Source organism: Anopheles ziemanni, chromosome 3 (assembly GCF_943734765.1).
Source record: "Anopheles ziemanni chromosome 3, idAnoZiCoDA_A2_x.2, whole genome shotgun sequence".
NCBI classification, from domain to species: Eukaryota; Metazoa; Arthropoda; class Insecta; order Diptera; family Culicidae; genus Anopheles; species Anopheles ziemanni.
The window spans coordinates 29,425,099-29,451,412 of record NC_080706.1 but is presented as its reverse complement, the minus strand read 5'-3'; the positions used below and the strand labels follow the sequence as shown (position 1 = coordinate 29,451,412).

The 26,314-nt window shown below is 43.5% G+C and overlaps 1 protein-coding gene across 6 annotated transcripts in view; it reads right to left on the bottom strand.

The window, feature by feature from the left end:
• Positions 1-26,314, bottom strand: part of LOC131288654 (polypyrimidine tract-binding protein 2) — a 208,061-nt gene that overhangs the window by 157,327 nt on the left and 24,420 nt on the right. For all 6 annotated transcript variants that reach the window (XM_058317806.1, XM_058317811.1, XM_058317807.1 and 3 more), the window contains exon 2: positions 8,089-8,184. In XM_058317806.1, the coding sequence (XP_058173789.1) occupies positions 8,089-8,175 (87 nt within the window). In that variant the 5' untranslated portion in view covers positions 8,176-8,184. The remainder of the gene's footprint in view (positions 1-8,088; positions 8,185-26,314) is intronic.

Genomic DNA, 26,314 nt, shown 5'->3' with positions numbered 1-26,314 from the left:
CATCTACTTTTTCTTCCACTAACGAACCCCACACACACACGCGCGCTCCGAAACTGACACCACGTCAGGTGCAAAACATGCAAAGGCCTTTTTTCCTACCCTTCTTGCCGCACATATCTACCCGTAATCTTTTTTTAAAGTTTCGTTTTATCACGACGAGCAACTTCCCCCACTTGGCGTAAGGTTCAGTGCGTTTTTCCGGTTAATGGAAGATTGCATGTGTTCACGGTCGAGTATCTTCGGTTAGGGTTGGTACACGGTTTGAAAACGCATTCGTTCGAATGGCCAAGCGCAACGGTGAATTGTGGATGGGATGTCATAAGCCCATGCCCTTGCCACGACTTGTCATTACTGATGGAAGGTCACGTAGGATTAGAACCTTTCGCGGCGGTCGGAATTAGATATCCTGGTTAAGAAAACTTAAATAAATAAATAACTTGAAGAAAACTGAATTAAATGTCGGATTGATAATTTTTTAATTTCGTCCACATACGTTTCTCCTTCTATTCAATTGAAAGGCTTTTACAACATAACATTGCATATGGTATGCAAGTTGACAGCTTCTCACAGAAGTCATCCTCAGTCCGGCGCACACGTCCAACATCCACCGAAAATTCCCAGTTGCTAGCTGATCCCTTTACGATGAACAAAATCATCTCAATTTTACGACCAAGGTAAACGAGGATCAACTTGGCGAACGTCATGGAGAGTAAAGATCAGGACTTAATTTAATGCCTTCCAAGTACCACCACTCCATCACTCCCTCAGCCTCGCTGTAACGAAGCTCAACAGCGTCCGTCCGTTTCCCCTAGAAAAATCGGAAATTACCGTGAAAAACGAACGCATAAAATGTGCATGTTGCTTCAATTGGATTTATGTCCCGTGTTTCTGCGGGAAAGCGTGAAAACCCCGAATGTGACTAGCGTGATAAGACGGGGTGACGACACAACCGGAGACCGCGCGCGCACATCACCACTGGACTACGGGCGAATGATCCTGAAACAAACACACACAAAAACATCCTCGTTGAGCCTAGGTCCGCGATTGGCGCCTTCTGAGAAGTACTTTCTCATCCCTAAAACAGCACACCATGTCAGCGGCAACCATCCGGCGCGCGCGATTGGTTTAGCCGCATTGGATGGAAAGAGAGATAGTGTACCGAAAAAAAAAGAAAAGGAAAGCCAAATCTTACAAGGCTCTCCCGCAAAATCCCCGATTCCTCGTACACGTACGTACGTTCATCAATCCATGCGGCACTAATACTCGAATGCATTACACGTGAAGTCACCGATTGAGGCAGGTGGAAATCTCCAGCATCACAGCATGAGGGGAGTGAGACGCATCCTTACGAACCCGACGGGGCTCCCTCTTTCGCCGAGTCAAACGAGCTTTCGACGGCTCACGACGAGCACCGTAAAGTACTACTCCGGTCGGTTGCGGGATGTCAATTCAATTCATATTTAATTGATTGGAAGTAATTTTGTGATGTATGGATTGATTCGATTAGCCATAATCTCTTCAACGCATTTAACCACCCCGAAGGAAACACCGTTGCAACAGCGAAAACAGACGTTTCAAAGGTAAATTTTTATTTTGAAACTACCTTGTGAACATAAATAGTAGAAAGCAGGTAGCAAAGGGAATCAAGGTGAGAAAAAAATTAATTAAAATAAAATTATATTTAAGTGTATCGAATATATTACTTTCAACGCATCCAACAACATTCAATAGATTTAATAAAACTCCTGATAAACTGAACTAGTAAATTCAAGTACGGTTTATTGAGATGAAATTTACAGTGCAGTCTGAATTAGGTCTTGCGTTCATCTAGTTTTGTCTCTTGATTTAAATTTTTGTCCATATTTAAAAATTAGGTTATTTAGAACGAATTTAAATATAAAGATTGTTATAGTTTGCACTCAACATTATTTTGAAAGCTGCCTACAAATGCGAAATGAAGCAAAATTATTAACAAATAGAAAATTTGATACTGAACAAAATGTGAAAACATATACGGCAGCCATTGCAAAGAAACAAAACAAATTTATATCCCCGAATCTACCGAATCTACGAACGGATTTCGAAATGCGCAAACAAAAATGTACTCGTAAAATCGGAAAAAATACTTAAATTGTGATAATAGACACTAGTTAGTTCCAATTCATAAAGTAGTTAATGTTTATTGTTGTTACAGCGAAATTATCATGGAAAATCTCAGTTACCACTTTTATTTTCGTATTTTGGGAAAGAGACAAAAAGATGATATTTTAGCGATGATATTATATAATTCGCTGTTTTAGAAACACCCCAAACTGCTTTCTAGACAAAGTTTGGTGGTGGAGATATTTTCAATGTGGTTTGCTCGGTTTGAAAAATAGGAGGTGAAAAACAGAATTGATGCGAAAATGGGATTGCCGAAGGATCATTTCGTAAACTTGTTCAAATGTCTTGCAATAAAAAGCTTCATCATAATAATTGCTATGTCAATCAACCTCACTTAATACCTTTCAGGTATTACATATTGTTCGAGAGGCTATTTCGCGTTTCGAGCACCAAACTCAACACTTTTGGTAATTCAGTTTTCAGCAAGATAATAAAAATATAATAAGACGACAGTACAACAAAGGACCGGCGGTAATGCAATAACAAAATCGTATTAACACTCGACGCCCGCTCGAGGAGCCGTTTTGATCATGCACACAAGGGGGATGAGGTCCAGAAATGATCTACTGCTGCCGGGTTCACGGCACGTACGGTTTGAAAATCAATTAAATTTTCCACAACGGTAAGTAAGCGGACCCGCTTGAGGTTGTGCTTATGTTTGTACCACAAAGCATCGCGCCACCGCTGTCGGCTGCCGCTTGAGCCATGCAGCTCACTCTGGTCATAAGGTGTGGAATTTTCGAGAGTTGATTCAATTTTACGCCATTTTGAGCTCATTTTCTTTTGTCGCACACGAAAGATGAAAGGAATTCACACTGCCACCGTACAACAGCATATCACGTTCTTTGGTGGGCAACCATGTGGCGTGATGTGCACGAAGGACCTCCGGAAGGTGCCATCCTCGGCACATACAAACACACACACACACACGCACGACGGGGACCGAGCTGCTGGGGACAATAAACCGACGCACAATTATAGCTGTCCTACGTGTGCCAGCAACAATCCGGGGATTGCTTCCGAAGCGAAAGCGAAGTGGACGTAACCTCCACCTCCTGCTACTGCTGCTGCTCGCGTAGTCCGCTCACGTCGGAAAACTGGCCGGCCATCCATCGCACGGTTAAAGGACATTTGTCGTGCGGGTGAGGGTTTCCGCCGTCGGAAGATGAGAGACCATGGTGGTGTTATGTGCGCCTCTCACACGCTCGAGCATGCTATCATTTACCGGCTTGGAAAAATGTGAACAATGTTCCAAACACCACGACGCCGCACACACGTGCGACGACGGAGGTGTCCCGTTTCTCATATGCAAGCATGGTGAAGGGTAGTAGGATGGTATCCCTGGGAAGGGTTCGTTCCACCTACCCGTTTCAGTTACGCAAGTCGTACAGCTTTGAAAACACACCAACACACGGCTCAGGGGGTGCGCTCTGGAGTGCCATAACCTTTAACAAATAGATACAAAATGAGGTCCCCAACCGGTGCGCGAGGCGCGAACCCGGCCGCCATCCGGGGCACGATTTTCCAAACGCCTCGATTTTCATCAACGTGCACATTGTCGCGAAAGATAAGAGTGCGAAAGAAGGCAAAGCAAACGAAGAATGCCACAATCTATGCCATTCCCGCGCGGGTCATTCGTATTACCTCTTGCCAGATCCTTTTTCCCACTCGTTTTTCTTATTGCGGCACAGGTGCGGAGGGAGAAAGCTCCCCCGCTTTGGTGAGAATTTCCACTTTCCGGCGAGTGACACACGCGAATGGATCGATGGCACGTCCCCAAAGGAAGGCGGAAGGTTTGGAGGAGTGCAAGAAATGGAAAAGCGAAAATCCGAGGGCCCAAGATCATTCTCATAAATATTTCAACGATAAAGGACCAAATTTATGAACTTTCACCGCGCCGCCGATGCGGGCTCCTTTGGCATCTGGTCCGGGCGTGATATGGACAAACGCACTTGGCGCTCAACAGCATATTTGAGAGGAAGGCTCGCTTCGTGGAAGTACGAGTATACACAGCTAGGCAGATTGGATCATTGGAACATAGTCACAAATCGCTACACGGATGAACGGCAAAAAGCGGCCGCGTACCTGGGTGGTATCGGTTTTATTTTTTTTTTATTTTTTTTTCTTGTTGGCCAAACCAAATGCCGAAGCTGCGGGCAATAAACTTGAAATTGCTCTTTTATTAAGGGTTTATCTTTTTTCTTCCTACGCACTCAGCGTTGTCGAATTGCTTCCAGTTGGGCTCGTCATGGAGGCGCCTAGTGTTTTTTTTCTATCACACGATTAAGTTTGAATGGAAAATCTTTTTTTCAAGTTGCGTGATGTTACAATAAATGTTTTCAAACAACTGAATAATATTTCAAACGAATAGATTTTTAAAAATATAAGAGCTAGTGATGAGCTGTTTTTAGAGATTCGAACAATCATCACGATGATGCAAATTTTTAAATTACCATAGTAGTGAAAGAGTGAAAAAAAGAGTTACTAGTCGCCACAGAGATTTGAATCCGCAACACGGAATCGAATCCTAAACAGGGATTGGAATCAAGGATACACCAAAAGTTGAGTCAAAAGCGATTTGAAAGGTAATCATAGTGTCAATTTGGAATTCGTAATAACTAAAACAAAAATTCCTTTGATAAGCTTGAATTCCATTATGTAACAATTTAATAACTGAAACATAATAATTAACATGATAACCTGCTACCAACGATATGATTCTTTTATCAGTAAATCATTTTGATGGCTATTTTAACGATACATAAATCTACATCAACCGACGATTCTAAAATAAAAATTTATTCCGTTTTAAACTCAACAACAACCACATAATTAGACATGAAAAGCTGTGGCAATCTTGTTCAAAATAAATGAAAACTAGCCGCAAAGATTTCGAACAATCCATTAAATAGCAATACATCACAACAAAGGACTTTAAAACAATGACACGCTTTCAAAGAAATGTATATTTACTTTAAACAAGTGCATATGTACTTTTAAAAAACTAGAATCGAGTCGGATCGACACAAACATTCGTAAAGATGTGAAAAATGAAAAACTTTTCTTAACAACGTAAACTTTCAACGATTGAAGCTTTTAAAAGAAATAAATGAATCCTTTTCATGAATCGTCTTCTCCTGATCTGTTAGGAATATTTTCAATATACTGATGTAATACCAATGGAAAATCAAGATACTATTATTTCAGCAAAAATATCACCGTAATTCCTAAACATAAAATAGCAAGTATGGTTTAGAAGACATATCGCACACCCAGCCAGCACTACCTCAACCAAAATGACGTTTAACACCTGACGATCAAGTGATGCTAATCCGGCGGCGACGAAATCAATCATTTTGCGATTCGATACCCTGGCGTCGTAAGTTTCCCGGACCCGGCTCGATATGCTAGCACTCGAACTCGCTAGACGGCCCCGGCCAGGCTGTTGCTGCTGATGGGAAAAGTTTCGCAAAAATGAACCCATCAGCAGCCGCGCTTCACCATCACCACCACCACCACACACACCGAGGCAAAAATGGTTTACTAAATTGAATATGTAAATCTCGTTCGATTTTCCTGCCGCTATCGCTGAGAATGTGACGGTGGGTGGTGGTTATAGATGCTTTTGTTTTGTAGCCGATATTTCCTTGATTTTTTGTTTATTCAATCATATTGTGTCGCGGTTCTTTTTTATTTATTTTGTTTTTTTAACATGCAACCGCTTTTCATGATGAAACGATAAACGGTGCCGAGGCAAGAAGCCAAAAACGTGCACGACACGAAACGAAGGGGGGCGATGGGAAAAATTGAATTTTCCCGTATCCCGCGTAGCGGTGAAATCTATCATAACACAGTCCTTCCAACATCAGATGTAGCTGTGTCTGTGTGCCGCGCTCCGTGTGCCTACGTGTAATATTTGCATCGAAATAGATAACTCCGGCGGCGTTGGTTTAGCCGGGCCGCCTAAGCTCCGGCTGCGGCTGATCGGTGATAACCGAAGAAAATCCCCCAAACCCCCCACACACACACACAAAAAAACTCCGCGTTCCGTAATTCCATTCCATTTCCTAAATCCTCTCTCGGTAACAAAAAGGGGGCGAAGATAAGCATTCCATCAAAGGATGGCATCATGGTACGCTCAACCATCGCGCGCCTAGAGCATTTCCCGCCCTAAAGGCGGAAAAGTGTTATGGGTCACGAATTTTCTCCCCTCCGCGGCCAGAAAACTCCTCCGTGTGACATTGTGTAGTAAGCCGGGTGGTTAGGGATTTGGGAAACGTCGGTTGGCAAAAATGGTCCTTAGTTCAGTCCATGTTTGCGGCCGATCGCATTGTTCGTCAGTTTGCTCTAATTGATCATCCATCAGTGATTAGTCATCTTTTCTTCCCTTGATGCGAGTAGTGCGCCGTGTCGAGAAGCTGAGCTTTCCCCTAAGGGGAGTATTATGTTCGAACCAGGGAGTTGCAGTGCCGCCAGAAGAAACTAATTATTAGTCCCACTTTCCTTCCGGGACCACATTTAATCCGTTCATCCCGGTAGAAGGGAGAGCATATCCCTTTTGACCGTAAAGTATCCGTTCTACCCGGCACTAGGATCACACTGCCTTCTCTCTGCTTCTCTATTAATGTAGCGTTCGGCTCGCAAAACCCATGCAACAGGAGATCCTTCCAGTTGGCGTCGCTTCCACCAGGATCTCTTTTCTCACCACAGTTTCCGTTTCCAACCATGGCAACATACCATAGACCAGGGGTCGGCAAAGTATGGCCCTCCAAAATATGTTATCCGGCACGTAAGATAGACAGTAGGTCCCCGCAGTACGCCATACTCGATATACGAGATTTTTTTAACAAATGAGTTCAAATTAGTCAATTTTGTTTTGTTTTGGTAAAATGAAGTTTTTAATACGCAGTTTTAAACATCCGTTCAAAGGCCATGACCACAATGGCTTGCATTACACACGGCCTGGATCAACACACGTTGGTTCTTGTTTCATAAAGCTGTATAATCTTAAAGCGATTAATATGGCATCAAATAATAAAAGTAGTCAAAAGAAGTGTGCTTTAACAATAACGGAAAAGATAGAAATAGTAAAGATACTCGAACAAGGAAAGAGTTATGCAGCAATAGCCCGGCAAATAAAACGACCACAATCAACAGTGCGGACCATTATCCAAAGCAAAAATAATCTGCGGAATTCTGCAAACAGAGTATGGCCACTTAGAAGCGTTATGAGATAATAGAAGAAATGGAGCACCTATCAGTAATTTTCATAAACGATATGTTAAATAACCGTAATAATTTCTTCTCAGTTCAACTCTTCAATGTTGAATGTAGAAAAAAAATCCAAGATTAAACGAAAATAATTATAAAAATGTTTAAAACAGTTAAACGACAATTTTTTTTACACATTTTATCTTTTACCACTTTTTATGTAACTTTACTATTTAGAAAGTTGATACGCCATTACGGCTGCTACTTCAAAAACATTTAAAACATCCTTTTAATCATCTGGCCCGTTTTAGATTCCGTATGCCGACCCCTGCCATCGACTAATGGAAGGCCTGGTACGGTAGATTTTGCAGCACAATTTCGGTGTTTAGCTTCCAGTGGTACAACGTCCAGGCCATGTTCCTTCGACCACCGGTTTCTCCCTGCCCTCTTTAGCCCCTCGTATGGACACAACGGTCCTGTTGCAATTCTCAGAACACGGACCGCGTACCTGCTGCTTCAAGACGAGCTACACGGAAAGAGTCCAGCTAACCAAACTAACCACGGGAGGAGAACCTACTGAGTGGGACACACTAGAGATGCAACGATACAGGGAGTCCAGGAAAACCAGTAAAAGCGCTACATGCTAAAAGCATACGGGGTTGGGCCGGGTTTTCGTTTCCCTCTAGCGGTCGTCTTGCGCCGTCACGGACTTACCTTAACTCCGATGTGCACCGGAGGGAAATCTACGTGCAATGCTGGTGGAAGTAGTGGCAATGGCAATGGAAGGGGGCAGGACATCATGGCCTCTACCTGCGGAGGAGAGAAAGAAAACAGAGGTGGAGAGAAGAATTAGAGAAATAAAACTTGAAATGAAAAATCGTAAAATGAAAACTTGCCGTCCCTGCTTGCAGAAACTGTGCCGATGGGTTTGCCTTGTACAGCTGAGAGTCTCCCCCTGCTGCTGGCAATGTTTGGAAGCCGGCACAATACCTTGTGCACACTTAGGCTAACTTTAAGAGCTAGTCCGGGGCAGGCACAAGGCACGTTTCGAAGTTTGTTCGAGAAGTAATTAAAAATAGTGCTGCCCCAGAATAGGGAGCTGTCGAAATTTTCGCTTTAAATCGAGCCTTAATTATGAGTTACAACAATCTACGCTACATGCAGAACCAAACTCCCGAAGGCGAACCTATCCGATCCAAACTTCCAGACGCATTTAATTGGGTGTCAAATATCCAGATCCTGTGCGTGTTTCGTTGCAGCGCATGCATATCGGTTTTGAGTCAAATGCACCACGTCCTGAAGAACCTTCCAGTGAGTCTTACCATTCCCACGGCGGAGTACTCCACCATTATACGGACGTCAAAATGATCGCCGCAAAGGTTCGGTTATCCCGCACATAGAGGACGAACGACGACGGTGGTTGGTGTACGAGTTTCCAACGTACAGATTAACACGGTGCACCCTCGGGTGCAGCTTTCAACATCGCACGGTAGACAACCTAATCTACGACGCTTCAAGCAACACAACGGCGAACGACTTGTGCGACTCTTCATTATCCATTTAATTTTTGTCAAGTGCAGACACTAACACGCGGAGGATGCATCGGAGGACCTTAGCGTCTCTTGGATTAATTAGCGTCTTATCGATATGACCATTAGCGATGTGCGTACAAGACACAACAAGCGTTGTTCCGACCCGGTGGAGAGGGGCTTTGATGTTCGCAGTGTCAGTGCTTGAGCTGAGAGCTATCCAGAAACCAGTAGCAAGGTTTATTAATAAACAAAAGGTACGTCAATTAAGCCCCTTTCGACAATTCATTCTCAGTTCAAAGCAAATGAACTGTTGTTGAGAAGGTATCGAAATAGGCAACAAATTAAGAGCTCTTTTGGAACATAAATCAGTGTTGGAAATCCTGGTCACTAGTAATATTTGAAAATGATAAGCCCATTTTGCAAAAACCTACCACAGCTTCATGCATCCACTTTCCCTCTTATAAAGCAGTAAAAATTGACCACTATTGTTTGTGCCAGAGCAATTCCCCGAACCGTTCGGGCAGTAAATCGTTTAAATCTTGCCGAATGAATTAATTTATTCCCTCCTGGTGGCTGTTGCCGGAAAAATCAAAACGACTCCAGCGAAAATCCAATGCACATAATAAAAACCAAAAGGCTAACACCAGGCGTCGGCTGCAATGGTTTGTGGGAGAAATACAAAATCTCTTCATTTAACTCTCAGATTCCTCCGGTGGCCCACCAACACCCCCCCACCACACACACACACCATAAGTTAATGCTGGTCCCCGTTTGGGGAGGAACAAAAAAGGATACAAAAACTATAATAACCATAGCCATAACGCGCAAGGCGCAAACTGCAGCGACCGGACGCGAAACCGGAAAATCCACCCGGGCCAAGGCCGTCGATGACGACAGCAGCAGCATCGCCTCCTCTATCGGCATAAAATAGGCCAGAGGCTTAGCACGAATAACGCTTCCTCCCGGGGGGGGGTTTCGCTGCTCCTGAGTCTTGCAAACCCATCGTGTCGTTCTTCCGTTATCGAAACGACCAGCAGACCTTTGCGTTGGGGGCTGCATTTTGTAATGAAAACTTGAGCCAGCTTTAGCAACAAAACTGGGCAGGAAAAAGCGCGGTATAAAAATAATTATCCTTCCAAATGAACCATCGGTTCCCCCGTAGCCGAACGTAACGACAAATTAAAAATGATTAAAATTTGCGCCGGCCGGAAAACACGGATTTATATTTGTTTGTGCGAGTTTACGTGCGCTGGTGTGGCTGTTTGTGGGCAGATGGCATAATAAAAACCATCGCATTAAACAATAATCGGTATACGAACGCCACCCGATGGCGGAAGTAAACGAAAGTTATTGAATCACAAGCTTATGAAATTGGCGAATTTGGATTGCGTGGTACACATTTCCTTCGACTATTTCAAAAGAACGCTGATAGCTCGAAAAGACTCTATTTAATGATAATGTATAGCCAATGTAAAATTGGGGGTTTTCAACACGGATACATATTATTTTGTGCTGAAGACTGATAAGCTTCTTTACTCTGGTGCAATCAAAATTCGCTCCTAAGGCAACAACGTTGCAGACTTCGACCGTTCGACGAACACGAAGCTGGACATGGGGACGTAAAAAGTGAGCCATAAAAATGGAAAGTTAATTTGGGAAATTATGCCATAACAATTACGATAAGTAGTTTAAAACTGCCCTCGCCAGACGTCCTCGAATGGGTAGATTTTCCTGCGAAGAACGGCGCCGAAGAAAGAAAAGCACAAGAAAGTTTTATCTTGGACAGAGCAACAACTATTGAAGGTGCAGTCAAGTTGGTTTACCTTTTTGAATGGTTTCGTACCGAAATCTTTCAATATTACCAGCCTTATTACGAAAGCGGCGGATATAAACCTTTAGTGGAAAATAAACGCGATTCCAGTAAGCGACCAATAATTGCATAACGTAATAATGATGACTGACACGCGAAGCAAACCGACAGGAATGTTATCCTACCAAACAAACACAAAATGGATCGATGAGAATTTTTGAATATATGCAACTTTAAAACAGTGTATAAAAACAGAGAAAATCGGCTTGAAATGTTAAAATCCTTTCTAGGTATTCTAACACATTGTACCTTCATTCAATTCAACTACGAACGGTTGAGAAGACGATAAAGAAGGTAAGCTAACCAACCATGAAGTGCGCCATGTTGGAAAAACAACCGGCGGGAAATGTGTCGAACGAGATCGAGGAATTGTAACTGTTCTTTCCTGTGCTTAGATAAGCTGCATCATCCTGAGACTCACCACGGGCTGGTTCTCGAGAGGAAATAGTATCATTGCATTGGACGTGGACCGGGACACGCATAACCCTTCACCCTCTGTGTTGACTATCCCTTCGTTGTCAGTGCTCCACATAAAAGCGTGCCTTTTCGAAGGTAAAAAAAACCATACCTTCGAACACCCAAACAAAACGTATTGAAATCGAAACTCAAACTGACATCTAACGTGGCAGGCTCGGAACGGAAGATGACTCCGACGCTCGTACCACCCGCTTCCGACTGGACACGGCACATAAAAAAAACCCGGGACCGGGTCTCTGTTACAAAACGAATAGCAAAAGACAGAAAAAAATGTGGAACGACACGCAACCGAGTACCCGGTGGAAAAAGTTTGCGAGCGAAACAAAGGGAAAACCCGAACACATGGACACCGGGGGGGGAAAACTAATGTCTGTCAGGGGCTCGCCTGTCTCACCGCAGGGAAAACGGCATCAAGCATCTATAGCTGGTCTGGTATGGGGATGGTGTTTTTTTTCCCGTGGTTCTGGCCCATTCCTCGTTCCATTTCCCGAGTAAAAAACACATCTCTCCACGGCAGCGTTTCGATTGCTGGTAGCTGATATACCGTGTGGCTAACGAGCAGTTTTCCGTTCCATTGACAGAAGCTGCCAAACGGTCTAAGGATCGCGAAAGGATAGAGATCGTCCACATTACCGGAAGGAAGAGTAAAAAAAGGTAAAGTAAAAATAAAGGGTGAAGGGAAAATAAGCTCAACTATTCCGTGTATTTTTGTAACGTTTTTATTTGAGATTTAACTCACGTGAGATGATCGAACTTTTTCCGCGAAAGATCATCCCCGCCGCTTCAAAGCAAGAACCCAACCCGCCACCTATAGACGGGACCGAAGGCAGTACCCGATGGTGATGAACCGATGCGTGACACAACGAGTCAAGCCACCACCATATCCCCATCGGTGTTGTGTTTGGAACCGCCGTCACTCGCCGCTTACATTTTTGAAGGTGGAAAAGAGGAGAACCGTGCGTTGACCTAGCGCAAATTTGTTTTTCGCTACTCCATCATCACACACGCCCCGAACCAACATCAAACCAAAAACAGACACACATACATACATCTAATGATGCAGCCGGAGCGATGGATGGCAATTGGATGAGGTTAGAGGAGGCAACATCCGCCCCGGGACGTTCCGAAGCACACACACACAGCCAGCCAGCAGAAACTATGCGCCAACAATCATAAACATGTATACAGTTGGATAGCCGGCGCTGATATGTTCTGGTCCGGTGCGTTCGGCTGGCGGAAAGAATGATGCTGGGGGGAAAGGGTAGGGTGCAGGAAGTGGTAAGAACGAAGAGAACCGTGTACACGTTGGCATATGGAGAGCCGGATATCGCAAGCACCCGGACCCGATCCTCTTTCCTATCTCTTCGCCGCTATGTATCTACGTCTGCAGACTTTGGGGAAGTTTTGGAGGCACAGAACGCAGGGGGTGCATGAAACGGGGGGGTATGTTCAGTTTTGAGTGAGAGAGAAAACATTAAGAAAGTGGAGGAAACATGTTTAAAATCTCCCCTGCTTCTGCGTTGTTTCATTGGTTCTGTTTTTCTTCCGTCTTTCTGCACAACCAACTCGCAGCAGCTCCTTCGAAGTATGACGCAACTTATGCAAAGAAACGCACGCATTCTTCATTTCAACCACCACCACCACCACCACCACCATCGAAGCAGCCTCCCAAATCATGCTGGAACTGGAAAAGAAGGTGTTGAGGAGTTGCCAACTCCACTGAACAACAGCATATGCCTGCCTGGACCACCTCCTACCACCACCACACCACCACCACCATTCGACCGGCGAAAGGCGACGACATGACGCGCACTTAACCTTGAAATTGGCCAGTCTCTTTGCTCATTTTCCTTCCTTTCGCGATGATGAAGCTTCGCGTCGTCGTGCACACCAACACACAGGCAATCCAACGCAACCAACCAACCATCCCCGCTGGATCGCTGAACCGTGGATCTGCGCAACATCGCTCGCCGTGGTGGAGCAACCGAGACGATCATCATGAACATGATCATCATCAAGTGTTGCCATGCTTACCGGCCGCCGGGCATACTCTCACACACACACACAGTGGAGTGGAACGCTGAACGCTGGGCGGAACTGACACGTACACAACACACTGGCACCCTTTTTCCTCAATGGCTGACAGACACATAAAACACAAAAAAAAACCGGCCGGTTATGCCTATATGCTCCAACGTGATCGTGGAATCTTCTTTTTTTTTTACCTTGACTTTTTGATCGCAGACGAACCGGCGAAGAAATGAATCACGAGGTGAAAAATGGTTGAAACTGCACCGCTGACAAGTGAAAAACTATTTTATTGATTTATTTACTGTTCCACAATTTTGTTAAATTATCGATGCAGATCGATAGTTAACACATTGTAAAGTTTGTTAACCCTTTCAAGACTGTAAGCTATTCAAGCCTAAAATTGGCAATACAAAACAATATTTTGGCTATTTGGGGTGAAAAATAAGAGAATATCACCAGAAAACCCTAGCAGTATGTGTAGGTTTTTTATAATTTCATGGGAAATATGTTACCCTATAAACCATAAAAGGAAAAAAATGACCAGTATAGTTAAGATATCGAAATTTCTTTTATTTGCTTTCCACTACAAATTACATGATAAAAATTCTAAAAAAAAGATCTTGGCCGTTTCTATAAAAAAAATAATAAATTCATCAACTTGCCAAATACTAAGTTTTTGCTGTTGGTTGAACGCACGAATGGTTTGGTTTTTGGGCAATTAATTTTGATAGTTCTTTTTTGTTTATTCGTTCAGAACGACATTTGAGTCCTTTGACATAATGTTTTCTTTGATGTTTCGTTTCAAAAGTATCGTTTTGATAATAGTTGAACAAACAGTAACGAGTTTTGTAGATGGGAAAAATATTTCCCTTGGTCGTGAAAGGGTTAAAATGTTGAATTACAAACAAAGTCTACCTCGCGTTAATAAGCTCAATTTTAGGGTTTATTATGAAACTCGAACGTTAGAGAACATTCACATTTGCATTCTTCGAGTTTCCGTTTGACTCCCGTTCGAGAATCTTTTTTAGCAATCTATAAAAAAAAAGGTAAGAAAAATTGATTTACGGGAACTCAAATTCGATCAATTTTCATCCGTAAGTCTAGTGCTACGGAAAGTGAAAAACATTTCAATTGAAGTGCCTGTACGGGAGTTCCAACAATAAATAACGATACATAAAATACATTGAAAGTAAGATAAAACGTTTACAAAATACGTAAGCATCTTTTTGTTTTAAATTTTAGAAATGAAACACGCAAGCTCTTAATAAATTGTCCATTGTTTACAAAGTCACCAGTCAACCAGTCGTTTCTCAGCAGTTTTCTCATTTCGCTCCGAATAAAAAATCGACGAAACTTTCATCGACTCGAACAAGTGACCATGCGTGTGATGTGACAGTTGTTCGAGGATCGTAATGGGCCAAGATATTGAGAGTAAACCACTGGAGAACGTCAAATAACAGTAAAACACATCCCTGTCCCTCGAGAAATGCGCATTCCACATGCGAAAGCTGCCCCGCCGTCTGCCGAAAGTAAAACGACAATCGATCAATCGGTGATAATGGAAGTGCGGGCCCACCCGTCTGGAATTTCGTACGAACGGATGGCGTCTTGCTTGTCGGAGGCACATTATTTCAGTTTTGCCTCCAGCATTACACAACTGACCTCAAATTGAAACATCATGCGCATCGCATGCTAATGACGCACATGGCGAGGTTGACGCTACGGCAAAAAAAAAGAATGAGAAATGAACACTGCAACCTTCATGGCGAATTTAATTCGACTCGTCTAATGACGGAGACAATGTTTGTCTAGGGTGGTGGTAAAATGTTGCAAAACGGGAGACAAATCGTTGTTTGAGGTAATATTTTAGCATTGTAATTGGCCGGTACTGTTAGAGGACAAACTGTAAATAAGATAATCGATCAGTCGCTCCGAAGTGTGTGCGGTGTATGATTTCTTGGAAGGCATTTTAAATAACGGAGAAATGTGGAAGAAAAGCAAACTTCAAATACACAGAAAACAGGATGTCTCCAATAGGTACATCATCTTCGACGAATCGTGGGACGACCAGCTTCGATTAACAATTCACAATGGTATGCAGAACGTCTTCACAGAACTGCATCGTTCTCAAGTGCCATCAATAGGACATCGATCTGTTGCGCCCCGGAGCAACGAGCAATTATCTTTACTTGCACAAATCGAAGCCCAATGGAAATCGTGAATGAAAGAGGAACTTTTGTGTGCAGCATGACTCCCACACTCACGGATTCCCACATGCGCCTCCGCTACAAATAGGTCACGGGAATATCTTGATTCTTGAACTGGTTTATCCCCCAGCATTTGTAAGAAAAACCCACCACCAGACCAGACCGGGATCATCCTCCGCAATGGGAGTAGGAACCAACCCCGGGGGAAACAATAGGAAAATCGGTATCATCGTCGTCGTTAGAGCGAAATAAAAAAAAGGGGAGAAAAGTGCTGGGACAAAAGGACGAAAGGACGAGTCTCTTGAAAACAGTTTTTCCTCCACCTTGCTTCGATCTCGGCCGAAAGAAAGTTGCCCAAACCACCGGGCTTGGGGAGAGTGGCTAAGTGCTTCGATCTATTATCGTATCTTCGTCTCCTAATGGGTTCATTTATCCTGTTTGCTAGCCATTGGTAATGGCGGAGGAGCGGGCGTTCGTTTTACATCCTTCCCTGCACTCCTTCCGTGGGGAACTCGTGCTCCTACCTGTTGTGCTGGAGGTGTGTGCGAAGAAGCAGTCGGTCAGGCGCTGCAGACTCCCCGCCGGCATAAGCAAAATTGAATCTCATTTGCCTCATTTCCTTTTTTCCGGACAAAATTCGTACCCCAGAGAGTGGGAGGAGGAGGGACTGGGCTCGGTGTGTTTCGACGAGGATGAGCACCATCATCATCCGCACCGGTTGGGGGCGGTAAAAGGGCCTACACACTTAGGGCGGTGTCAGCCGAGGGAGTTCTTCACGAAAGAGCGTCACACAAAAGGGCTTCACCATCTTCTTTTTGAAGGATTGACTGGTCACCAAAGAGGGTTGGAGGATTTGGAAGCCTCCAAAAGAGGCATAAGAGTCTACGGAGGAGTGCGGGGGAAATTGAAACAAAATGTTTTCCCACCAGCGTTCGAACAACAACAAATAGGCTCGCCACAGCCAGGCTGTCCCAAAAAAAAAAAAGGCCACTGTTTTCGCGACGAGGAAAAGGAGGAAACACTTGTCCCCACTTGCACCAAGTGTCCAAATGACGAAATTGGCTGGGAGGAGAACGGAAAGGACAAACAAAGGTTATCCTCTCACTGACCACTTCACTAAGCGGCACTCGAGTGAAGTTTGAGGACTTCCTCTTTCGCGCTGGGCTGGGGAACATAATACGTAAACCTTTGCTTCCGAGAGGCGGATGATCAAGAAGTCCTTCGAGTAAAAATTATTAGGTTCAAACAGAAAAAATCTCTTTAAATTTATCTCAGTATTAATAAATCAAATACGTATCAATAAAAATTTAACAAACTTGAAAAAACATTCATGAAGCATTTTGTATGAATGTATTTTGTAAAACATGTAAAAATAAATAATTATAAAAATCAAGCCGAACCAATTTATAACTAGCAGAACCAATGTATAAGTAGCAGAACCAAATAACATAGCAGAACCAAATAACATAAATATTTTGTAAAACATGTAAAAATAAATAATTATAAAAATCAAGCCGAACCAATTTATAACTAGCAGAACCAAATAACTTCTAAAGAGGGTGGTTTTAAAAGCACAAATTATAAACAGCCAAAAAATAAACCATTTCAAACAATAAAATTGATTACTCTAAATAAAGCAACAGCTTTTTTTATAATATAAAACAAAAGAACTAATGTAAGTAAAAAAATGTAACATGTTGAAGCAGTTGAATCGTTAACTTGACGATGACACATAATAAAAAAATATGAGTAATTTTCGGGAAAAATTCGGGTTCACTTTAATTTTCCCGATCGTTGAACATTAGATCAACGCCTTTCTATTTTGTACCATTGGATTTATATTTCGACTTTTTTTTCCTAGTTTTAAATAACAGACCAAACAATTTCCACGACACCAAAAGAGGGTAATTTTTTATCATCTTCCGGTAAAACAGTGGTAATCTTCGGTCGTCAAAATGTTCTTCTACAACGTCCTTTCTTTGAACGTGAACTATTTCCCATCGCTCGCCCAACCTCCCGAGGAGAGAGTCAATCCTTTTCCCGAGTTCGTTAATCAATCTGCATTTATTATGAATAGCTTTCCATCCCTCCTCCGGGCGTCCGACAGGTTCCCCCTCTTCCCGTGCCGATGTAATTAACGAGATTGCATTAAAGTGTACAATGTTAGCTCAGGCTGGCGCTCAACACTTTCGTCAGAAGCCGAGGCGGGGGGTGAGTCCGGCCATGAACGATAACGACGGCCAACACAACAACAGCACCCACCCATTGTTGAACGTAGAAAATCATTAAATTAAACCTCGCGGACCGAAAATTCGTAAAAATGATATCGGAAATTACAGCTCCTTCGAGGGTGTTCCGTTTTCGCACCCATTGGCGGACGAAACCGACACCATTGGTGCGGTAAAAGCGGTTCTTTCCACCCAACAAATCTTGCCCCATTTGGCCAGGAGGGGGGTCGTTGTGGAGGTGTGCCAACGGGGATTCGTTAAAATATTCCACCTCTCGGCGGGAAGTGGTGCTTTTATTGCTCTCCTCTAGGCTATAACTAAATATTAGCGTTCGGGGTTTGTGACAGCATTGTTCTGCGCCTCTTTTGTGGTAGGAAGGGGGGAAAGAGGCTAGTGACAAACCCTTTTCCTTCCATCACGCCCATCCCCCCTGTCTCTCTTTCCACAACAGGAGAAGGAGGAATTGTATTGATTATGATTTTTCGTGCCGTTTTACGTCACATTTCGCAGACAAGAAATCAAACCTCGCTCAAGGCAAGTTGGCGAGGAAAGGCGAACAAATTTCATTAAAAAAATTTGCATACAAATCTCAACCCGGCGGGCTTTTTACAGCGCCATCGTGCACTATGAACTATCCCTTTGTGGTCCAACGCTAGACTACCTTTCCACGGATTACAGAAAAAATGAGTCTTTTGTGGGGGGGCGACGCCATTCGTTAGACAAAATTAATTTTGCTATCCTTCTGTCAGGCAATATAACACGTTCGCATGGTGCATTGTGCTCTATATAGAGAGCTTTTTTAAACCCCGCTTCCTCTCTCGGGATCGTGTCACATTGAACTGATCCAATCGAAGACGATTGAAAGGAAAACTTAATCTCTACCGTCCACCCTTTTCGAGTTATTACTACCGAACAAAGGGGGCAAGTGTCATGCCCAACGCCTCACACTATTCCAACCACGCGAAGGAGCGGGTTCTTTTTTCACTTCTTCTGCAGGACCAGTTTTAGGGATGATCGAAAACATTGTACAATTTAATCAGTTTCCTTCGTCCTACTTTGTGTGTTGGATTCGACAGCAAACTGTCCCATTGTCAGTGTGACAGGCCTTATCGGTAAAAAAGGAACTCATATTCTGATGTTAAAATCAATTTCACAACATCAATAGCATACCCAACAAGCTCCATTGACCCATCTAGAAGCGAGGTGGGATGATCCACCAGCATGCTTGTTGTCATAGAAGGGACCACCAGCTATGAAACTCACGGGCAACAAACCATGAAGCAATATCTCAACCCCGTCTGACAGCATCTGTCAGCTGACGGGGAGCAATCGTTCGATCGAATCCAGCGCTCGTGAATTCATACGGAGATGAATCACCTTCGGCTGATGATGTAAGGCCATCAGCACAAACGATCGCGAGTAAAGGCTGCGACTGACTGCGCATTTCCCCGTGTGTTATCTCTTCCTCAGTCGTCATACTCTTGAAATAACACTGAAACAAATGGACTAAACAGCGGCCAAAAACGAGTGGTGTGAAGTGGATAACGAGAGGAAAGAAAAAGAAAAAGGAAGAAAGGGGGGAGGGAAGGGTGAACGCTAATCCGATCGCAAGACGATGAGTCCGGTGTTTCAGATAGTTGGCAATAGATGTATTCGTGAGGTGTAGGTGATTTTCACAGCTCCGACCAAAGATCGGAGCGATCATTACGTCACGTAGGTAACACAGCAACGATTGTCAAAACAGGTGACATCATAGTCGATAGAGGAAAAGGGTTGGCCGATTCCTTGACATTGAACCCTAACACGACTTGAGCGACTGACTGCACATTGCTTTTGAATGAATTAGCATCAACAGCAGTTTTGGGTCGGTTTTATTGTGCCAAACCTGTACAACAGTGTAGAAATTAGGAACAACTCAAAGGGGTGTAACAGTAACAGTACATGCCAGTAAAATAAATTATAGAAAAACACAATTTATCGACTAAAAAGTTTATTTTTTTACAAGAATTCAAATGTAGCCTATACTTCCGATAACCTTCAGTTAAAAAACAACAACTTTATCTAAAATATTAGAAAACGAAGAAAAAAGGACCATTACCTTTCCCTCAGAAACAGACAACGTCATCATCCCCCGTTCGGTATTTCGAGAAAACTGTCATAACAATAAAGGCATCCCAGCCCAATTCCGCGATCAGGACCATCCGTCCTGAACGAGACACATTTTTCCGAAACGCCGGAATGTTAGCCCATTTTCCAGCCTCTGTCCGGAATCGGAGGGAAGGAGGGATCTCCTAATCAGCCTGAAGGGACCACCGCACAAACCCGAGACCTTCTTCGACATGCAAAACTTACACACAAATCGACTCGAACTCGAGAATGCAAATAGTAACCGAATAAGAGGGGGATGGTGGACCAAAAGCGACACCGAACCGAAGATAACTACCTGGGAAATGGTGAGAAAGGTAGGCAAAAGAAAATTCCCTACCCGTTGCTTGGGGAACGAACCACCCGGAGGATGGGGTGCGGGGTTGAGGGATGCAGGAAAGAATGTAACTTAATGAAAATTTAAACCATCATAAATGAGCATCGGGACGCTGTTGCTTCTTTGCGCAGTGCTTTTCCTTTTGTTGGGCGGGAGAAGAGAAAGAAACCGAGAAGAAAAAACCCAGGATCCCTTTGTCGTGAAGTGTATTCCATCAAAAAGGGCGGGAAAAAGTCGGTCACAAATAGAGCATCCTTTCCAAAAAACAAGCAGGGGAAAAACCTTCAAAAGTGGATCCTTTATTCATTTCCATTCGTTCAGCACAAAAAAAAAACAAGAAAACATGATGATGAAAATGAAAAGAAGCTGTCGCCAATGGATGTGTGTGTGTGTTTGTTTTCGCTTTCTTTGTTTTTGTCCTTCAGCAACCTAGAGCCTAGTGGTGATGGTGGTCGTCGTCCTTACTGGAAGGAGCAACATTGTTTCGACCCGAGCCTTTTCTTTTTCCCGTCCGCCACCGAAATATGTGCACGCCACTGGAAAGGGGTGGAGAAAGCTGGACTTCGGTCGCAAAATAGAAGAAATAATAGGAAAAACTTTTCCCTGTGGATTTCGCTTTCGCTTCGTGGAAACCGCCATGAAAAGCAGCAAACTACCCCGAAATTGGTTCATTTTTGGCTTGATGAACAACTTCGCGACTTCTGCAGGACGAGACGGGACACGATGCGTTGTTGCCGCACGTGCAGGACCTCCTTCTTCTTCCTCGTTGCCCACGAGTGGAGGACAACGTCTCGGCTCGCTCGTAGAACTGGTGCGTTGTGGCTCGCTGACGATTATTAAATTATGTAAATGAGATTTTTAACAGCTTCCGAAAGTCCAGTCCACGGCACAAGCAGGTTTTGGACTTCTGAGAGGAAGGTGGCAGAAAAACCTGATGCTCGCACTCGTACTTCAATGGATGGTGAGGAATGGTTGGGGTTCCTCTGCACAAATAATAAAATTCCTAGTACAATAAAAAAAAGCCACCCATTTTCATCCCATTTAAGCAGGGTGCAAACCTTGGCACGAGAAGAGGATGTACCTGGCGACGCTGGTCTAATATTGTAACGCGAGGAAAAACGGTGAATAAATGTATAATACTTAATGCGAATAAATACCGCTGGAAAGTGGTGTATGCCAAATCTCTTGGTTATATTAAATCAACACAATATGTTGGATTACTTTCTACAGAAGTGATCGTCTATGACAGGAAATTCCAACTTGAAAACACTTAGCAAATAACAAAACGACATAAGCTTCATGCTTATCATTGTCCTACTCGTTCTGTCATGGGATTTTTTTTAAAAATGAGCATGAAGAGCCCTGTGGAAAAATGAATATTAAACTATTTTCCCATTGGAACCCCGAAGGAGTTCTGATCCTGTACCCTGACGAGGAAGCACAGAGCGATGAGATTTCTTTCCACAAACATTTCACAACAACGAATAACCAACCCTAGGACAGACAACGTACGAGAAGAATGAAGTTACTGCTTCTTCCGAGTAAGATAATGATAAAAACGAGGCAAATTTCTTGCCCAAAGTAGAGCCACTTCAGATCAAGCACCGTTTTTACTGTCATTCAAAGCAGGGAAAGGCAACCAGCAGGCACCCTCCGGGCAACTAGTTAGCAACTGAACAAACAACAGGTCTCGGTCTCGCTGACATTTTCCTCGGCGAAACCCGTTTCCCATTATCAAGCCCTCACCGTGGGGGTGAGAGGGGAGGTTGGGAAAAACTATGGGATAGATGCCTTCTCCCAGTTTTCATGTGCTTCGCAATACAGACGATAGGCGAGTGTGGAACTGGTGAATCGATGTGTTGTTCGAGCAGACTTGGGCACAATCCTTCACAAAATGAAAGCCGTCCTCGCTTTCAAGCGCAATCACTCACGCGAACGCACACAGGAAAAAAAAATTACCACGGAGGACACGAAATGAACAAACGCAACGCCAGATTCCTGGCGGGAAAGAAAATATAAGCAGGAAAAACAGGTGAAATTTGGCACAACCTAAGAAACGCATGAGGAACCCGAGAGTGAGGGAAAAGTGCACAAGACTAAGGAAAGTAAACAAACTGACACAAAAAAAACACACCCACACACAAAACAATATCAACCTCTCAAAAGCACAACGCAATGCTATCGCCGTCTTGGGAAGTTTCTTCGCGTGAACTCACCCAGTAACCCTATCATCATTATCGAAACCTTTGGAGCAAAAAAGTTTCGCCGAGCGGAAGGCGCACGCGATGTGTTCCCCCCCCCCCCCCCCCCCCCCCCCCCTCACCATTTGCTGCCTATGGTCCTGAGAGCCAGCAAACAAAAAATCCATTACACAAGAACTGAAACATAAACAAACGCTATTTTCATTTCATCAGACCCACCGCCGACGCCGACGCCTCTACCGCCGGGGGGAACTAAACTGCGAACGCTCGTCCTTTTTCCCGACGAACGGTTTTTCCATTCCCGGAGGCGCGCACTCCTTCACTTTCTCAGCAGCCCGTGTGCGTCACTAAACCCTCGGCTAGCAACCCGAGACCAGCATCAAGGGGAGGTGGGCGGCGTAATACAATACATGTGGAGCCATGGCAGCGAGTGTGCGGTTTGTGATGGTTTTTTAATTAAAGAGAAAATGAATTACACTCCGTCAGGAGCTGGAAGCATCTTCTTCGCTTCAGCAGAACGATGAGCAAGAATTTTAACCATACCCTTAGAACCGGTGCACCGAGAGCTGTTCAACGCTAGGTGAGGGAAGGAATAGCAAGCTAATCCAGTGAAAGATGTTCCTTTCACGCACGCCTCGGCTTCACGAGAGCTTTCTGTTCAATCTTGTTCCGGAGAAATCTAGATTAAAATGCAAGAAATTGAATTAGGTGCATTTTTACGATTGCACTCTAACGATTGGTGACGTCCGATGCAATTGAACCCATTACTCAACTGGATTACACAAATCGATGGCATTTATCCACAACCGGTATCGTTTAGAATTCAATTTCCAACCAATTCATTTATTTTACAATAAATGTTCCAATAGTGCAATCAAAGAAGAGCCATCAACATGCTTCAAGAAAAATATAAAAGAAACAACAATTATTGAGCTACAAAACGCTACAAATGATATATGGGCTTAATAGATTATTATAGAACTAAAAATGAATCCCAAAGTATCATGAATATTAAAAGAATAGAAAAGTAAAGCATAAAAAAATATAATAAATAGAAAAAAGAGAGCCCCTCCATGTTTACTTCCTCCACGACAATAAAAATTAATTCATGACAGATGTGTAAAAGATCGATGAAGATTCATTAACACTAGAACTACCGCGGTTGTTACGCTTGAAACTTTTGCGCAAATTATTTTCAATATTAAAAAGAAATTTTTATTTTTGAATACATACAAATTAACATTCCATTGGATGTGTGCAAGTTATGCATTAACATTTGGTAGAGTTGGTTAGCCTTTAGAAATAAATATGATTGAAAAAGTACCTGACCAATCAAAATGGCTGGTCCGGTAGTTCTAGTGTTAAGGCTTCGGAAGATTCGTGAGAGTTCGATGACGATTCATTCAGGTTTCGAAAGATTCAAAATTATTTTAAGATTCGAATACCATTTTTGCATAAATCTAAATGAAACTTGGTGTCTAAATGAAATCTAAATGAAAGGCGACAGATGCATATGATTCAGGTGCAACACCAGTTTAAAGTAAGTTAAATATATACCAGTAACATGTGGCGTATTAAGAGAAATAAAATCACCATTAAAGGAATGCGTGAGATATGAATCTTGTAGTAAGCAATCAATCAATATTGAACAGCATTATACATTGCTGTTTATTTAAATTTAAACGACTCAATGTTTCTCACAAATAAATCCTTACTAACCATTCGTTTGCATCTACTAACATGAGCTCAGCGAAATCAAACATTGAAACCGAGAGAAAAACGCTGTTCATAAATAACGGATTACCGAAACCCCGGTACAAATGTTATTCCCACTGAGTACCATAAATAAAATGTTACATATTTTGTCAGATTTGCATCCAGCCCCTCCCCCCTCCCCCCAAAAGCCGTGGGAAAGAGTAGAAACTACCTCAGGACGCATTTGAGATCCTACGAGTTTTCCACCAATCAGCCCCTGAGAGACTTCTGGGAGCACCGGAAATGATATCCGAAGCCTTCCGATGAAATGAAGTAGCTTCGCTTGGCCAACGCCAATGCCGACCTTAGACACTATTCTAAGCCCCCGTGAATCCGAGGATGAGGGAAAATCCTGCCCCGTGGGGGAAAAACGGGCAAGTGAATAAATCAGAACCGCGAGGTTATCGGTAGCACACGCTTCTCGCTGCCGGAAGATAATCCTTCGGGCTATCATTTTTTTTTGCCCCACCTTGCGTGGTCGAGATAGAAATCGAAAACGTGCCCAAGCTTTCCAGCAACCCCTGGGCCATTCCCCCCCTTTCAAGACCACCGCAATCGGATCAACCCTCGTGCGCGACGTGCCCGGTGTGAAAGTGTTATAAATGGAGTTAAAAGTGCACTTTATTGGTCCCTTTGGACCCTTTGGCGAAGTAGCTTTTGACTCTCCTCCTCCGACGATGGTCCCAGGCTTTTCGCATCCGAGTGCACCTGTTTCCTTGGCTGAAAAGCAGGCGGCAACGGGTGGGGTGGTGTGGAGGCATATCGCACCGGGAAAAGGGACCGGAAACCGTATCCAATTTTCGCTCATACGTTCCTTTCTGCGAACGGCTGGGCGCAACCCGGATAGTAACAGGATGCGTGTGTTTGTGCATGTCCCCTCCTGTCTAGCCAGTCGGAAGGTGTTCCTAGTTCGGAAAGAAACTTTTTTCTAAAAAAAAACAGGAGGGAAAACTAGGATCCAACCCAATCGCACCCACCTAAACTCGACGCCGCTAGTGATGCATAATAAAACGAAGCACTGCACATTCGACTCGCTGCGCAAGGAACGCATCATTCTTCCGGGTGAGTGCAACCAGTTCGTTTCTTGCGAGCCGGTTAGAAGAAACCAGAGGAGCACAGGGAACACGAGGACGAGCGGACGGTGGAAGGTGGGTTTTAAAATATTCAAATCAGTGAGAAAGGTAACATTTATACTATTTCCGACGTTGCAAGCATGAATAGTTTGTGCTGCATCCGGTGGATGGATTGTTACCGAAGAACACCTCGGCTAACGTCGTACAGGATAGGAAGAAAATGGAAGGGCAGATGCACTTTCGCATGCACATACATGCTTGCTGTGTCCTCCCGAGGAATCGAGGAAACTCGATGTGGCTCTCGTTCGGATGAAATGGGAACGAACAGCTTCATTTGATAAATATATTTCTTACACCTCTCGACATTGGGTGCAAGTTGTGAACCATCATGGAGGCATATGCTCCTTCCAGGAAAAAGGGAAAACTGTACTGTGTGTTCTTGCAGTTCGTTCACTGCACTTCCGATAGAATAAAGCGAGAAAGTTTGCGTGAGAAACTAAACACAAATCTCCTCAAAGTTGAACCTGACATGTCCAGATCCGCGTTTTTGTTTTCTATTCGTGGGGTGCAACCGGTCACCCGTTAGATGTAAATAGTATTAAGCTATGTATTGTACTAAACTTAAACGCTTCAAGGGGGCCAAATATGGTCCGTTGAATTTCAATAAAAATTACAAATTACAAATTACAAGTTCTATGATGTCGTCTGCTTTTCTCGTTTATATTTTCCATGAAGTACGTTACTCTTCCAATAATGGCATATTTTTTATTGTTTTGATATCAAAATTTGAATAAATACTATGTTTTAAACAAGGGGTTGATACGTAGGCATATGATACCGATGAACAATTGTACAATTTTTCGATTCAAAAGTTAATCAAACAACAAAGACTAAACAAACAACCACAATCATCCGTAGTTGACCGGGCATCGTAAAAATGTATTTACATCAAATGGCCGCCCGCAGCAAAGCCAAACATAACAAAGCAAATTAATGTTTAAACATTCCAATCATACTTACAATGAGGAATTTCAATAAACTCACAGCGGTTTACGGTCGCAGTGGGAACACCACATCCCGATAA